The sequence below is a fragment of the Pleurodeles waltl genome, chromosome 2_2, assembly GCF_031143425.1.
Source record: "Pleurodeles waltl isolate 20211129_DDA chromosome 2_2, aPleWal1.hap1.20221129, whole genome shotgun sequence".
NCBI lineage: Eukaryota > Metazoa > Chordata > Amphibia > Caudata > Salamandridae > Pleurodeles > Pleurodeles waltl.
The window spans coordinates 508,784,781-508,801,390 of NC_090439.1; the positions used below are offsets into that span (position 1 = coordinate 508,784,781).

Sequence of the window (16,610 nt, forward strand, 5' to 3'; positions counted from 1 at the left end):
TCGAGCCCACTAGACAGAGCATGTGCTGTCTGTTGTGAGGCATATTGTGGTTTACCAAGAACAGACGAGGGCTTGGAGCCCACCCACTGCTTATCATTGGTTGGCTTTCCTGTCACTCTCATTTGCCTGCTTGTTATTTTTGTCCTGGCTTGTCAATCTTGCTTTTACTCCTCCCATGCAGCCTTGCCTCTTTACCATCTCTTTGACTGGATGGCATCTCTGTTCCATTGCTTGCTTCTCAAGCACTATTTTGTGTCTCCCTCATGTACTTCTCTCCCCCTTTACTCATGTTGCTCTCCGTCAACTGATTGCTTCTCCCTGCCTCCCTCCCTGTTGTGCTCAACTGTGTGCTTCTAACCATTGCCTTCATATGCCGTCCGTGCTGCTTTCCCCCACCTGTGTCCTCTTTTTCTATCCTGGTTGTTTGTTTACGCATCCACGCCCTCTGTGTTGCTTTGCTTTCCCCTAACTCCTTTAAGACTTACACCGCCCTCCCATCCTCCTTGCTTTTCTTACACCTCTCTTTAACCCTCCTAGTGTTGCTTGTGCATTTCCCCATACCCCCAGGTTTTGCTTCACCCCCCCATTGTTTCTGCCCCCCTCCCTGTTTTACAGCAGTGCGCATGTGAGGTGCATGCACCTACAAAATGGTGCAGACTGCAGTGTCAATGGCTTTTTTTTCTTTTTTCACAAAAAACTTTTAGCCCCCATGCGCAGCATCGAGGATTCAGTGCAGCGTGGCCTAAAAACAGTGGCAAAGCCAGTAGATCACAAACATTAGAGCGACTGGCTTTGCCAATGCTTGTTATCAGACTTTTTAGTGTTGCATTCTAGGACACTGCAAGGGATAGCTCCACTGCTCCTAAATGAAAGTATTTGACCTTTACTGTACGAGAATCTAATTGAGGGAAACGGCAGAAATGCTATGGCCAACAGAAGTTCAGAAATGAGAGTGAAACGCAAGTAAGGAAATTGAGTAAAAAGTGAGAAAAATACGAAACACTGGCTGTGATGTTAAAAGCTGCTAGTACCAGAATGCTCTGTGATGTCACTGGAAACATCACATAAATAGTATACATGCTAAAGCTGGTGTGTCTGAGCAGAACCATACATCAATTTCATGCGGTCATATTATCACAGTTTCATTATTGTAAGTTAATTAAAAAAAGGACAAACATACATTCACTTACAAGTGAAACATGAGACACCAACAAGTGAACGTTGACACAAACATCAAAGGGCCAAGGCAGGGATCTCCTTTCTCGGATCCAGAAGGAAGGTGAGTTCTACTACTCCACAGATCCTACCCTTATTGGGTGGGATATCCTGAGCTCTGCTAAGAAGCTACGTGATACCTGTGTCTTCACTCCTTCTGTATATCCAACAAATTACCAACACAGAAAAACTGAGCTTCCTTCAAATAAGTTAACCACAATAATATACTTTCCGGAGTTCCCTAAAGGCCCACATGTAGTCTCGAGTGCACCATTAACACGAGGTTGGAATACGTAATGCGTTGTATGGTATTGTACTGTACTGTGGTTGCATTTCTAATGCTCTTCAAACCGCTGATGAGGCACCGAAACACTTTGCAGATCCATAGCATTGTGTGTTATAGGGGAGTGGATGTTTGGAAGAGAGGTATCTGTGCACGCGCTTAGGCGCTGTGTATGAGGACAAGAGTTGTGATCTTAACATCACATTGGTCGCTGCGCCTTCGTGTGCAGTGTAGCGAAAGAGGAGTGACGGACAGATAGCATGTGCAGCACATTAATATACTGTTGTTTCTGGCTGTAAGGAAAGGGGTTCCGAGTGTTACATATGTGGGAAGTGTCTTGATGGCATGTATACTAAGCAGAGAATTGCACTCCCTGAGTCGCTATCATTGTGTAGCTGCGCTTTTCACTGGCGTGGAATGAATGAGCGATAGTTGTACTTGCACTATTTCCTATTCCTCCACAGGGGAAGTGGGTTCTGATTCTGAAGGAGTTTAGAGCAGCAAAGGGTCAGCTCACTAGACTGCAGTGGTTCCAGACAGCCGGGATACATGCTCTTTAGAGCCCACCCCGAAGCAGCAGAGGAGCAATCCACATATGCAATGGATCCAGGCAGCTGGGGTAATGCACTGGTTATGACTAGCCATGGTAACTGAGCTGTAGAGCCCACCCATGAGTGAATGAGGAGCAGTGCACATGTATGCATCACATAGGATACATGTGGGTAACCAGGCAGAGCAACTTCAAGCAGCAGGAGTATATTTTCATGCCCTGCTTTAATAATAAGGAAGATTCAGTCTCCATCACCATCTTTAAAACCATATAAAGGGTTCAAAGGACATGTAGATTGTTATTATTATGTTATACATTCTTTGGTCACTTGCAAAATCCTTTTTACTTTAAGTAAGGTGTACATTAGGGTGTGTATTAATCCAGAATGTTATCCAAGGGTGGAAAGCACTGCCAGGTAGTTATTGACGAGTGCCCTAGGCTTTGACTCAGACTCTGTGACTCCACCCTAGTCAATAATTACATGGAAGTGGCCTCTCCCTTGGATATTAATGCTTATTTTAAGCCAAACAGTTGTACATTACCAGAATGCTCTGTTCTGACTGCATCCAAGCTGGTAGATATTTACTCAGAAGATTCATGCCAGGGACTGAGACAGGCATCATTATAATCACAAACCACATATCCCTGCATCGTGTTCCAATAAAAGCAGCTTGTAATGATCACATAGCTATGAAGAAGAACTTTTTAGAAAAATTGTTTATTCGCATTTTAGAGAAGCATTACAAACAGTACAGGGCAGAACAGTAATAAAGCAACAACAGTATGGCAGGTTTAGCAGTGCATAATCACACAATTCCATCAGCAAGAGAGAGCATCGATAAGCTTTCAGTGGTCGAAGCAGGGAGAGTAGGGGGAAGACGAGAAAGCCAAGGGGTAGAAGAAAGGAGAACAATCCACCATCAGGTGCATCAATTAGGTCAGGTGGGGGGGGGGGGGGGGGGGAGGAAGGAAGGAAGGAAGGAGCGAGAAAACGAGAACCATGCCCTGAGCCCCGTACTCCGCAGCATGAGCTACAAGTCTGTGCTCATGCAATCGCCCCTGGAACCCTCCCAAATAATTTCCGGATCAGGGCGGGTAATCGACGATAACTGCCATTGCAAATCATCCATTCATCCCACACCCCAAAGTCGTTCGTTATACAACAATCCCAGTCTTCTCCATCGTTCCTATCAAGTTTCCACTAAGCTGTCCCCAGGTGAGCAATCAGTGTCGGATTTGTGTGGGCACCTCTGCTGGGTCACCAGCTTCCCCATTTTCAGTCCCCCCCCAAACATTCCACCATACCATCCCAGAGCTCCAAATCGCCCTCCGCATGGTCGCTCGTACGGACCCTGCGCAGCCGGCATTCCTCAGCCCTTGCTCATTCAAGGAGGTCTAGCAACCATTTTTCACGGGTGGGGGAATTCGGCTCGCCCAATGAATAGCAATGCATCGCCTCGCAAGTATCAACCCCACCTGCACAAACTTGAGCCTAGTTTGAGGCTTCCACCTGCAGATGAAGACATGCAGCTGCAAAAGATTTATTAATCCAGGACTGTTTTTCATTGCTCATTGTCCATTTTCACAAAGTGACTAAGAATGGTACTTATTCTAAAATACTATTTTGGGTGGCGTGAGGAAGCAGAGAGTCTTAAACTCTTCTCACACCCCGTCTCACAGCTACCTCACTGCGCCTGCCTTGGGGCCTGGTCTGGTGCTGTAGCATGGCAAAGATGCCACTGACCCTGCTGCAAGCAAGGAAAATGTCTCCCTTGACTGCTATTGGGGAAATAAAATACAAAAATTACCAGGACTCTGTGCCACTGCACTATTTGCACCAGTGGTGCTTGATCTGGTGCTGGATCCACAGAGGGTCCCAGAGGGATAGGATGGCAAGGACTGGTGATGATCTTAGAGCTAGGTGGGCCCATGTTACCCTCCCCAACAAGCAACTGAAATGCCCTGGGATGCAGGCGCGGCCCGTCCTTTAGGGTGGAGGGGCCATATCCCCCCACCTTTTGCCCCTCATGGAGAGTGCCAGTCAGGCTGAACAAAGTTCAACCTGACAGACACTCTTCATGTTCAGGTCAGGCAGCCAGGAGCGACACATGCGTGATTTCGCAGACTCCTGGCTGCCTGAGCTGAGCTTTGCTGGGCCAAGAGGTCACATCTTCTGTGGGTGTGACCTCCTCGGCTTAGCAAACATGCCTCGAGGCCCTCCAACGAGTGACGAAGGAAGCGTCACCCATTGACTTCGACCTGGGCGCTTCAGGTTTCAGCCCTGAAGCACCCAGGGCGAGTGTCAATCAGTGACACCTCATCACAGAGTGGGGTGGGATAAGCAGTATCACTGACCCCATCCCACTCTGTGATGAAGTTGGGACTGCTGACCTAAGGTCAGCCAGTAAGGGAACCCTCCTGGGACCTCCGAGGTTGAAGGTATGTGTGTGTGTGTGTGTGTGTGTGTGTGTGTTTGAATGTTGATGAGTGTTGTTAATGGGTGTGCGTGTGTGTGTGAAAGAATGAGTGTGAGTGTGCTTCCTGCCCGTCCCCCTCCCTCCTAAAACTGCCGGCCGCCACTGCCGGGATGGCATCTCATCAGAAAGCCAGCTCTGTGGTGGGGGAACGCTGACGAGAGCACGGAAGGGGCAGAGAATTGAGCACAGGAGTGTGCCTGGTAACTGGACCGGTACCGGGTCTTCCCCTTTCCCCCTGGGGTGGGGAGAGGACTGGCAGCAGGAAAGGAGGGCCTGCAGTTTGGACTGGCGGCTGAGTAGCTGAATCCAGGGCTGGGAGGCACTCGTAGACCCCACAAGAAAAGTATGTTAGTATTCACACATAACTAACTACTACACATGAAAAAGGAAACCCAAACAGAACCAGAACTCTTAACTACCTCTAGACAGAGATCCCAATGTTATTCTAGTGCCGACCCGCCATGAGCTGAGTTTTCCTCCTATGTCGTTCTACTGCCAGTATTAGCCAAGGGAGGAGTCTGAACTCAGTGACTTCACAAGCCGCGAACCAGACAGACCTCACAAGCACAGAAGCCAGACTGGCGAAACGTTAACCAATATTTTCAATCAGGCCATGTTCATTGTGTGCTCACAAGCAGCATGTGAAAGCACAATTCACAATCTCATGTCACAGTCTGAGGGCTACCAGATTTATTTTCTACTCATCTAAGTGTTACGCTCTGCTGTAAGTTATCTGGATAGCGCATATTCACCAAAGTCTCTTGGCACTGTAGATAACAGTAGTTTAAAACCAACAGAACAGATGTGATGTGCTCATTAAATAGGTGCACTAAGAAGTTTTGCATTTCTTGCGGAATACCGTAATAATGGGGCATGGTTAGAGAGCCAATAGACGTGTAATCCATTTTCTTGCTGTGGCTACGGGAAAGGTTATGTGCCAAAAAGCGACCTGTTCAGAGAGGTACATTTTAATGTGCATTTTCATTTTCGATGCACCTGCTATAAAAACAATTATGCTCTTTTCGATGAACATCACCTGTTTCCTCTCGACAAAAAAAAAAATTAAACAAGAGCCCATCCCAGACCAGTCAAAAGGAGGAGTGAAGGGGACAATGCGCCATGCTCTGTGCAATCCAGAGAGATCTACAAATCACACCACTGCAGTGAGGTTCTGGAGTTATATCTTGGGGCCTGCATACAGGTTCCCCCAAAGCGTCCTCACAGTTTACTTTAAAGCGCTATAGCTGAAGAACTGCCAGCCATGCTGAATGTTTACAGTCCCACGCTGCCCAAGGAAGAAGGGACTGGCAACAAGCAAAGCTGGAGACAGGGCAGTCCTCAGGGACTGGGCAATGGATCATGAAGAGGGCAGAGGCTACTTAATCAGTGCCCACACCTCCAACTACCTCTCCGATAACCCTAGATTGGTGGGAGGTGAGGGGAACCTCACAACTCCGTGTAGACACATGAAGGGCACAAGCAGGTAAGCCTGCATCACCTGCAGGTCGGAGACAAAGCAGGCTCACAACCAAGCACATAGATGAGGACTTTCCTCCTGAGCCCTGTAAACAGGTATTGTAGCTTCTTTTCCTACATCAGCTGGGTGTTCTCTTGTCTGGGAATGGCACCGGCGCCTTAACAGCTCCCACAGTTCCTTACACTCACATGGGCTATTGTGATCCTTCCTCCAGATATGCCCTCTGCAATAGGGTGCAATGCAGCATCCGCTCTCACAGCACAGAGAGAAGCAAACATGGATTCCTCGTGTACTCTTACGTATACCTACAGATTGCAATCTCAACCTGTAAGGTACGCAAAGTGTACATGATCTTGAACTCATATCCCCCTTGGATTACCAGTGAGAGTTCATGCAAATGGTGGGTGGGATGACAGATGGTCTAGAGGAGGTTAGGTATTGATAGATTGTAGGGATATGATTTCAAAGGAGAGGGTGAGATCCATGGGTGGAGGACTGGTAAGGAGAGGTTCATTTAATGCAAAGTAGGAGGAAAAATCATCAATAGTTTTAAGTGAGGGTTGATTTTTCATGCAGGGTTTTGTTTTAGGAATATAGTGGGAGGAGTCTTTTTGGGATAGCATGCAACCGGAGGACGCACACCATCTATACAGGAGAATTGATGGTTGCCACATGTGGGACGGTGCTATGATGTAGCACCTTTGTTGTTCTGTCATTGATGTTGAAACTTTGCCATTTGATAGGTAGCATTAATAGGAAAGATTATTCCCATTATTTTCGACTTCTTCATCTGCTCTTTCTACTGTGCTCATGATCAATGAGATACAAAATAAATAAAAACAAAGAGGCTGCACAAACATGGAAAATGAAACAGGGCATGAGCGTGCTCTCCACAGCCATGCAGAAGAAGGTCTATTCCAACACTTGTAGATTCGGTGCATGATGGGAAGTTAGGCAGCAAGACAAAAAAGGATTAAGCTTTCCACCCACAAAATTGTACTAAGTACACAAGAATTTTCTAAACAAAGGGAACCATGTGTCAAACGCCATTCAATTATGAATACCTTGCACCACTCAGCGATTAAAAATGACTTGTCTAAGCCTTTGGTGGAGACCTTCTTAAGTAAATCTTCTGAACCCAGCATGAAAAATGGAAAGTGTCTTTCAGTCAGCCAGATGATTTACCTGTCAAACTCTACCTCACAACCAAGCTGAACAGGCTCCCTAATTTCTCCAATGCTAGGCCTGTGCAGAATCAGCGAATCTAGATTGTTCCACCACGTAGATCATGAAGCAGTCTTTTTTTTGCTGATGCTCCCACTTATTCTTAACCATTTTTCTTTTTCTTCACTTTAGTTCATACTGGGTAACCCTTGGGAACTCCTCCTTACTTTAACCATTTTTTATTTTTTCCCCAACACGCTCTCCTGTCACTGCCCTCTGCATGGCTCTCCAGCGTAGTACCCTGTGGCTTCTTACCCTCCACCATGGCCAACTATATTTTTTACCATTCTTCTCTACCCACCATCCCATGCGGTCCAACACCCTCTTTCAGTGCGTACTGTTTCCATTTGTTGGGTGGGTCAAACGTATGCAGGCCTGCCAACTAACAAATGCTTTCTTCATATATAACATGGCGACCCGATGAAGATCCACTATTGGGTGATGTGCTGGTACAGAATAGATTTCCAGCTCTGCGTAAGGTAGGTGTGACTGCTTGGGCAGTGCAGGGGGTCCATAGCCCCACTCTCCAGGGCCCCACCACCTCTCCGAGGCCTTGTCCCCTTTCCTCTGTCCACAATGATAATGATTCTAAGGCCGGCAGATATGAATGTGCCCTCCTGTCATTGCTCGGCAGTGTCAGTATTAGCTGTTCTGACATGTCTAAAGCTTCCACAATAATTGCATTAGCAGAATGCGGCAGATCAGAGGGAAAAAAAATCCATCTTTTCACCAAAGTCTTGACTCTCCTTCAGCACCTCTGGCGAGTTCAGGGTATCTTCAGTATGGGATGGCTTAGGGGTACTGGTGTCATATTTGGTAGGGTTCTGAGCAGAATCTATCCTACAGCATAATCGTTCTTTTTTGCGTAATGCGTAGAATACTGACACAGCTTTTTTTCAGTGGCTGCTGGCGAATCAGCAAAGTGGTAAACCTACATGATGGTTAAAGTAATGTAAGCAATGTAAGAATTTATTCGACAGAAGAATGGACCTAGGGACACCATGTCTGAACCCCATTTATCGCAAATCCATATAACATCAGCACAGAGTAAAGCACACAACAAAATACGTGGAAACATCTTCCCAATGCTGATACTTGATCAATTCCTGACAAGAGAGAGGCTCACCTACGAAAATGCTTATCCTTTTTGGGTATATGACAAATGTCCATGATAAATATAAACTGTTGAACATGTTGAACATATACTTCATAATAAATTTAACAGATTTTACATAACATGCCAAGAGCAGAAAGGTATATAAACAAATGGCTAGAGCATTATCCCTCACTGTGGAATTAACTATCACCTCTCGAGCGGGCAATGGTTACCTGGCACAGCAGCCACTGTGGAACCGGTAGAAGTAGAGGAACGGGAACTCCAAGGCACTCACGAGGTCACCTGGGAAACACAATAACATGTACAGTCAAAACCATGACAGGCCCGCCTGTAAACGACTATGGAGCACACAAGTCAACGTTTATCGCTGTACCCCTATAACTGGCGTTACAAATAATGACAATTCACACACATATGATCTGTGCAACCCACCACATACTGCTGCATAACAATTAGTAGAACTGTAGTTCTTTAAATAAGCACTCCGATATTTAGCTTTAGCTGTCTTGCTAAACTATCCTTTTTCCCAACAATAATACATAATATATATAGATAGAGGGGCTTTTGGTCAGTGTCCTTCATTCATTAGTCTGTTAAGCTGTCACTCACATTTTGCCCCAACCCACCACAGCATACAGCACGAGGCAGTAGTATTTTACCCCCTTCATTTGCCACATAAGCTAATATATTTACTTTACTAAAAATGTACAAATCGTTACTGCAAATTTAGAAATCCACTTACTTTCTACCTATGTGACATTCTGAGGCACACAATAATCAGTGACTCCGGTTTTCAACTAGGGTAAGTAATCACTTGACCGAATACAACTTAAAAATGATAGGCATGTATGCAGCAAGGCTTGCCCGACCTAGTTAGGTGTACTATAATTAAAGCCAAACTTTCATTCTTTAACCATAACTTCAATAAAGGCTGCTCTAGAAATGGTTCAAATACCTTGATTACTGATAACATGGTAACTACAGGCGCTAATCTTCCAGTTAACATTAGAGCCGGTTATCTTTCTCTATGCTTTCCTTCTCATTTTTCGTGGCTGTTTATGGTTTGAATTACCATTTTTATAGCAGACATAAATTCCCTTTAATCTGTATTCGTAAAATTACTGTGCAGCAGCGGTTTAAAAAACATTGGCTTCTAGCTTTATTTTGATACTTAATTTCCCCCCATACAGCTGAGGCCCCCCTTAGTAGCTGGGATCCCAACTTCCTGTTCACTACCGGTACTACTCTCCACAGCGTGAGAACAAATTACTAGCAATTCTCTTTTTTCATGGGTTGGCAGCTGCCATACAAAGCTCCACTGACTAAAAATGCCTTGTAGATTACCTGAGGTTGCCTGAGCTACAGTCCCCTGACCTAGTCGGTCACGATGTTCAGGCAAATGTGCACGCTAATCAACCCGAGTGTAACCACTCATTCCAACCATGCACCCAGGATCTCAAACAATATCCCTGTATCCATCAAGACCGACCCCAATGCTGCTCCAGTTTAGGGAAGAGTTGAAGACTCACCTCTTTAAAGAACACTACATAACAATGCATCAACCACCCTCAACCCAGCTCCCCTTATTCGTTCACTTTATGCTTCTCTTTGAACAAGTTGCCTTTAGGCTAGGTGTGCACTGTATAAATTACATATACATACACACGTTAAAGGGTGAGCCACAATCCACATCAAAGTGCCTTAAACTGGAAAAATTATATATGTACATCCATTTTGGAGAACTACCAACCCATTGCGGTTACAGTGGAGGGAAGGGGTCATATCCCTAAAGCGACCAGTGGTAGTAAAAAAAACCTAAGTAGCTGTGTTCGGGCCCTTCGACTTTCTTATTCATTCTTGTTTTATCAACTGAAGTTAAATTCAAAATTAACTCGACCACTCCCCACAACAATTCTTTACATCCATTACCTGAGGCTTTGTCACACATTATGGATTGCACATTTACAAATAAATAATTAGATGCACACATCAAATTAATTTCCCTGGGTATTATGATTGTTAAATTACATGCATTTAATTCTGAAAGTGGCCCACATCAGATTTGTATTTTTTTATCACATCTGTTGTTTTTTTTTTTTTTTTTTTAAGTCGACATTTCGTCTGGCACCTGATCTTGTTCAAAAATAAAACTCTGGGCCAGATTCACTATAAAGTGGCGCGGCACAGCGCAGTGTTGCACCAAAACTTGCACCGCCACGTTGCATCACTTTAGCAATGTGGGGATGCACTATATTTACTAAAATATGGCGCACTCCTGTGTTTCCCCCTGCTCCGACGCTAAATATAGCTGTCAACACAGGCTTCCTTGCACCATAGTGCAAGGGTATCTGTGCTGAAGGGAATGATTGTGTATGTGCAGGAAGGTGCCCCTTATTGCACATAAACAATCTATATTGGTGATTTGGCACCTACTTTGTGTGCTACAAAATGCAGGACACATAGAAGTACCAAAGCGTTATTTTTTGACATCTTCCTACACATAAACAATCATTCATGGCCTTTTGCTCTTTCTAGGTGTGCTGAAGAATGCAGCACACATGGAAAAAGCAAAAACGAGGAGGAATGAAAGTATTCCTCCTCGTTGTGCAGTTTTGAAGCTGCCACAGTTTTGCAACTTATTGTAAATCTGGAGCAGCGTCAAAAGCAATGGGTGTTGCGGTGGAACGCCAATAGCAACACCCATTGCACACCGTTCTGACATAGAAAAATACATCGGAGGGGGCCCATATTTACAAGGTGGATTTAAGCCACATAAAGTGACTTAGTGCTGCCTTGTAAATGTGGCACCACCGGAGCAACACAAAAAGTGACGTTCCAGTGGTGCAATGCCCTTGTAAATCTGGCCCTTCCTTGTTAGATGAAAACTCCAAAGTAATTGTACATTAGATGTTGCCCCCTCAGTTCGTTTGCTTTTTGCCTGAGTATTATTATTGTTATTACAGTTACATATTGAGTGGGTATGTCTTTACTTTTTTGTCTTAGCTAAGCTCTCTCCTCTGGTAAAGTCAAAATGTGCGGCTGACAGCTCAAATAAAGAAAGAAAGTGACAGACATGAAAAGTATGATGTGCATGCGTTCAGTTTATGACATTTCTTGCAATCCTAGATCCCCAAAAAATGCTAAGAACTGTGATTTATGATAACGCCCAGATGAAACAAAAGATTAATTATGCTAGACTGGACCATCGAACTCCCGCACTTTCATGCTATTTTCTTTCCTTTCATTGCGTCCCAGAAAAGAGCACAATGGGCAGGGGGCCACGACCCGTGCCGTCCACTTTGAGCAACAGCCAGAGAGACTTCTGGGAACACTGTCGTCCCTGAACGTTGCATCAGCGGAACTTGAGTTTTACACCCCACCCCCGACTTTGGCACCGAGTCTTCTCCACCTGTTAGGTTAGCTTTCTATGAACTTTTATTCAAGCTGTTACACGTATAAGCATTTATACACAGCCCCCTTCGTCTTTCCTAACCACCTTCTGCCTGAAAGAACGACAGTAAACCAGTGCTTCGCCGATTTCAATATCATTGGAAACCACTCCATGCCACTCAACCATAGAGCTACTCTTCTATAACTTAACAACTAAGCGGGTCTGTTACCACCCCTCCTTTCACCTCAGGTGTCTCCTTCATCATGGCATAGGAGTGTCGCCCGCCCCCAGCAGCAGCTGCAAACCGAAAAAAAACAATAATAAACCATGTTTATTAACATTTTTATTTTTCAGGGGGTGGGGCCACGGGTGATGACATGGACGGAGTGGGAGGCACTCCCCTCAGTGTGCATGTATGTTTTGCCAGCTGTCTCGGGCCGGCCAAATACACATGGACACTGGGCTCTCTCCTACCTGGCACTGTGTTGATGGGTTGGAGTCAGCAGGCAAAGTCTTGCACTCTGCCTTGGAGTGCCAAGCCAGGGCGCTCCAGCCAATCTGAACACTGCTCTCATGCTGCCAGCAGCATTAAAGCAGCGTTAGGATTGGCAGCAGGGCAGGCTGGGTACCTGTACCTGCTGTGATGACGAGCGGCAGGACGGCAGGTAAGTTTTATTATTTATTTATTGTTTGTAGTCTCCCTTCAACCCCCCAGTCCCGCGCCGCTCCTCTTGACCCTCACGAGCCGCGACTGGTCACACATTTCAGAATGTTCTAGAAAGTTCAACTACCACAGTCTCTGTGGGTCGTGGAGCCACTTAAAGGTTTTAGCCAAGTAAGATAGTAACATGCCACATTGTTTTCTAAAGGTATGCTCCCATCCTTTGGCCATCACACTCAGTTTTTCTATTCCCAGGACCCCAAATTCCTTTGACACCACGCCATCTCAGACAGGAGGATTCCTTTTGCCCACCTAGTCAATATCACGTTTGGGTGCAAGCAACATACATGACACAGTTTTCCCACACTGAGTACAGCTAATATCCTGATTCAGAGGGCCCTCCAAACAAAATCACCTCTGCACAGGAGACCAATTCAAAGGCAGCGTTTCTATTTTGCTCCAGAAGGAAGCAATGTGCGGACAGGGCCACATTATGTGACTAAGAGTACCTTTGCTCCTGCAGCTCTGCCAGTTCTCATAACTCCTGGAGCTGTCAATAGCATGGAGGCCGTAATATCAAAGAGCCTGATTTATGGTTCCAATATGTTTATTTCTGGCACACTGAAGCAGATCCTTCTGCCCTGCTCCTAAGCTCTGTTCATCTAACCACTTTTACATTTCAAACCCTAACATTCTATATGACTACATGCCACATTCTAAATACTATGTGACATCACTACATCTCCCCCCTTTCTAACAAAACAATAAAGTATCATTACTTAAAACAAGAAAAAACACAAACAAAATAAAATGAAATGGCAAAAGAAAATAGAGTAAAACAATTTAACACTGTTCAGTCAGTCTTTGGGGTTTCTTAGGTGTCTTTCCTGTTCTTGTGAAAGAAGTATACTCATTCTCTTTTCACAACTTAACACTGTTCAGTCCATCTTTGCAGTTAATTGAGTGTCCTTCCCGTCCTTCTGAAAGAAGTATACTCATTCTCTTTTATATTTTGTTGTTCTTAAATCAGAGTCATAAACTTTTTGAAAAGTGCTTTGGTTCTTACTGCTGTTTGGTTTTCATTTTGCGCACTGATTGCCAAACCATTTACTTTTGTTATTTCCAATGGAGATTAATTAAATCTGTTCAGAGATTTTCGAACCTGGTTCTGTTTTACTAATACAAGATCTCCAACCTGATCATTTCTTCCATGAATATGTTTCCTTTGATCTGCATATTGCTTCATATTTTCTTTCATCATCCTATCTCTTTTTGCAATTTGATCAGGTTCCTAAGGGGGTTTCAAAGGCACTTTCGGCAACCATGATTGTCTAGGTTGTCGAATAACAACTCCAAAGGACATTTTTCAGTTGACCCATGAGGTGTATTTCTAAATCATGTAGAATCTGGCATAAAGCTTCATTTATAGAAATTTGTGACGAATTGGCTCTTTGAACTGATTTTTTTTAATGGTAGCCATCAACCTTGTTACTGTTCCATTAGCCTGTGGTCCAAGTGGAGTAATTTTCCTATGTATCACTCCCATATACTCAAGAAATTTGCCAAATTCACTTCTATGAAAAAGTAGACCATAGTTTATCTTTTATATTTTGGGTATACTCGCTACAGAAAAAATATCATTGAGGACTGCAAGTTTCACAGTACAGGGGTGGTTTCACCTTTAGGGCTAAGGGTTACACCCCTCTGGAATTCCTGCAATTCTCCTTTAAAGAATATTAAATAAATCGATCATATCCACAAACAAATCAATGTATTTAACTCTGGGCTGTCATTCCTAGGCTGCCTGCCTGTCCCACCTTGCTTTGAAGTAGGAGACGGAAGCCAGGCAGTAAATCAAATTTTCTGCACTGTGACTCATGACGCAGGGCTTAGCTTTCTAAAGCCCTTTGTTTCCATTGTGGTCTGTGTTGGTATCTGCTGTAGACCAGTGACGCTTTTAGCATCATGGTTTCAGGCGTTGGAGTCTTCAGAAGTAGAGCTGCTGTATTTGTTCCCCCGCTAAATTGTTCCAAAAGACGAGAAGGGTTCTGATTTCCCTTATCCATATATAATAATATAAGTTTATCCAAATATCTGAGTCAAGCTCAAAGCGAGAAATATGTGCTTATAGGAAAGGCAGTTATCTTCTGTATGGCATTAAAACTGGCCCTATCTTCATGCCCTTAACATGAATGCCAAAAACATGTATTGATTTGCGAACAATGAATGTTAAAAACGTTAAGTTAATGTGTGTCAGTGATTTTGTTCCTGTCTTTTTTTTAAGTTTTACTTAATGCTGCACTCCCCAAGAGAGTTAACTTTTCCATCTTGCTGTATTTCTGTATTTTTTTGTGCATTGAATTATTCTTCAATAGTGCATACTTTGACTTGTGCCAGGTGTTTATGAAGGGCTTTGATTGAGTGCGCTGGCGCTGAGGCTGAAGCCAGCAAATCACAGTGCCTGTCAGTGGGTTGGCGCCTCTGCAGAGCACACAGAGCAATGCTCATGTATTCCAGTTACAATTGAAATTCAGTCTAAATGTGTGTGAAGGTTGTGCAAAGAGATCAAAATATTTGGAAAGAGAAAGCAAAAGGAAATAAAGTGCCTAAATATGTATGAGTGCAGTGTATGTTTGAAATCGTAAAATGAGGGAGATGCAAGGAAGTGCATTCAGGCAAGAGTGAAAAAAGGGTGCTGAAGAGGAAAAAGAAGAGGTTGAAAACATGCAGATGGATGAGATGCGCAGAGAAAAAGATCATACATATCAAACCTAAAGCACACATAACTGAAGGCCATACTCCTTCCCCAGGCCTCAATAATATTTAATTTATAGTCGCACAATTTCAGAATTGAAACAGTTCCAATGTTAATTATTTATAAAAAAAGTAATTGTTGTTACTCATTTATTTTAAACAGATAACCATAGACAAAGCCAATAGGACTGACAAGCTTTAGGTGTATGTCAGTTGTGTTATATATCTGGATGCAATAACATCTGAGGGAAACCAAAACACAGGTCGGGTAGCACACTAAGGGAATCACAGAAATGTATTTTACATGTCCCTTTTAGAGAGCCCCCACTTTTTGCATCTCACTTAACACGCTGTCTCCACATATTTCTGTATGACTGATTGCATCCAGCAGCTTTGGAATTTTCTTCCAAAGTTGATGTCGCATGCAGTGCAAGACACTGGGCAAGCACACACTTTAAAGGGCCGGAAGTTGTCACGCTGCACAATTTGCACATTAAAATAATTGTTGAACTTATTATTGCAGTAAGATATGGGGCAGTTTGTTATGTTTTTAATATTTCAAGGTTACACATTTGCACTGCTTTATAAACCTTGCTTTTTCACTAAATTCATTTGCTTTCAAATGCACCAGTTGTCCATCTTTTTTCAATTTTTTTCTTGAGAGGAGGACCCCAAGTATTTGTCCATTAGGCTTGCTCGCTTCATTTGCTACATAAAAGTCATACCAAACCTTTATGCTCCCCCCCTTTCAAATGTCACCATCCACCACTGACCACAGATGACACCATTTTCACAATTGGAAATCTTGAGTATCATCAATTAAAACAAACAGTTGTTGTCCAGAATCTAATGGCTCATAAAAATAATATGCCAGCTCAGACCATGGACTAGCATCTACTACTAGTTCAGTGTGTAGATCTGAGTCAAAGAATTTTAAATTTGCTGCTGATGCTATACCATCCTTGATTTTCTTGAATGCATGTTCACATTTTGTGCTCCCAGATGAATGTTTTTGCTTTCTTCATTAATTCTTGAAGAGGTGAGCTAACAGTAGTTTAGTTTAGTTTCGTTTTTATGCATTTATAGAGCGCGTAGCTACCCTAGGGCATCCCAGCGCTGAAAGTACAGGAAAATTCTTGAGAGGAGCAGGAGGGACAGGCTAATGACTGAAGAGAGTGGTTTTCAACCTCTTCCTAAAAAGATATTCAGAAGGTTCATGGTGGAGCTCAGGAGGTAGGGCTTTCCAGAGACGGGCAGCCTTGATAATAAAAGAGTTTCCTCCCCATGATCTATAGGCACGGGGTATATGAATCTGTCGAGTAGAAGATGATCTCAGATGTCTCGAAGGAGCGTAAATTGAGATTTGTTTTCTGAAGAAATGTGGACCTCTGTTATGTAGGGCTCTATGAGTGATACACATGGATTTAAAATGTATGCGCTGTTTGATCGGCAGCCAATGGA

General features: G+C 43.8%; 1 protein-coding gene across 1 annotated transcript in view; it reads right to left on the reverse strand.

The window, feature by feature from the left end:
* Window positions 1–16,610, reverse strand: part of TMEM241 (transmembrane protein 241) — a 533,877-nt gene that overhangs the window by 208,608 nt on the left and 308,659 nt on the right. The window contains exon 12 of the mRNA XM_069220019.1: window positions 8,556–8,625. Within this exon, the coding sequence (XP_069076120.1) occupies window positions 8,556–8,625 (70 nt within the window). The remainder of the gene's footprint in view (window positions 1–8,555; window positions 8,626–16,610) is intronic.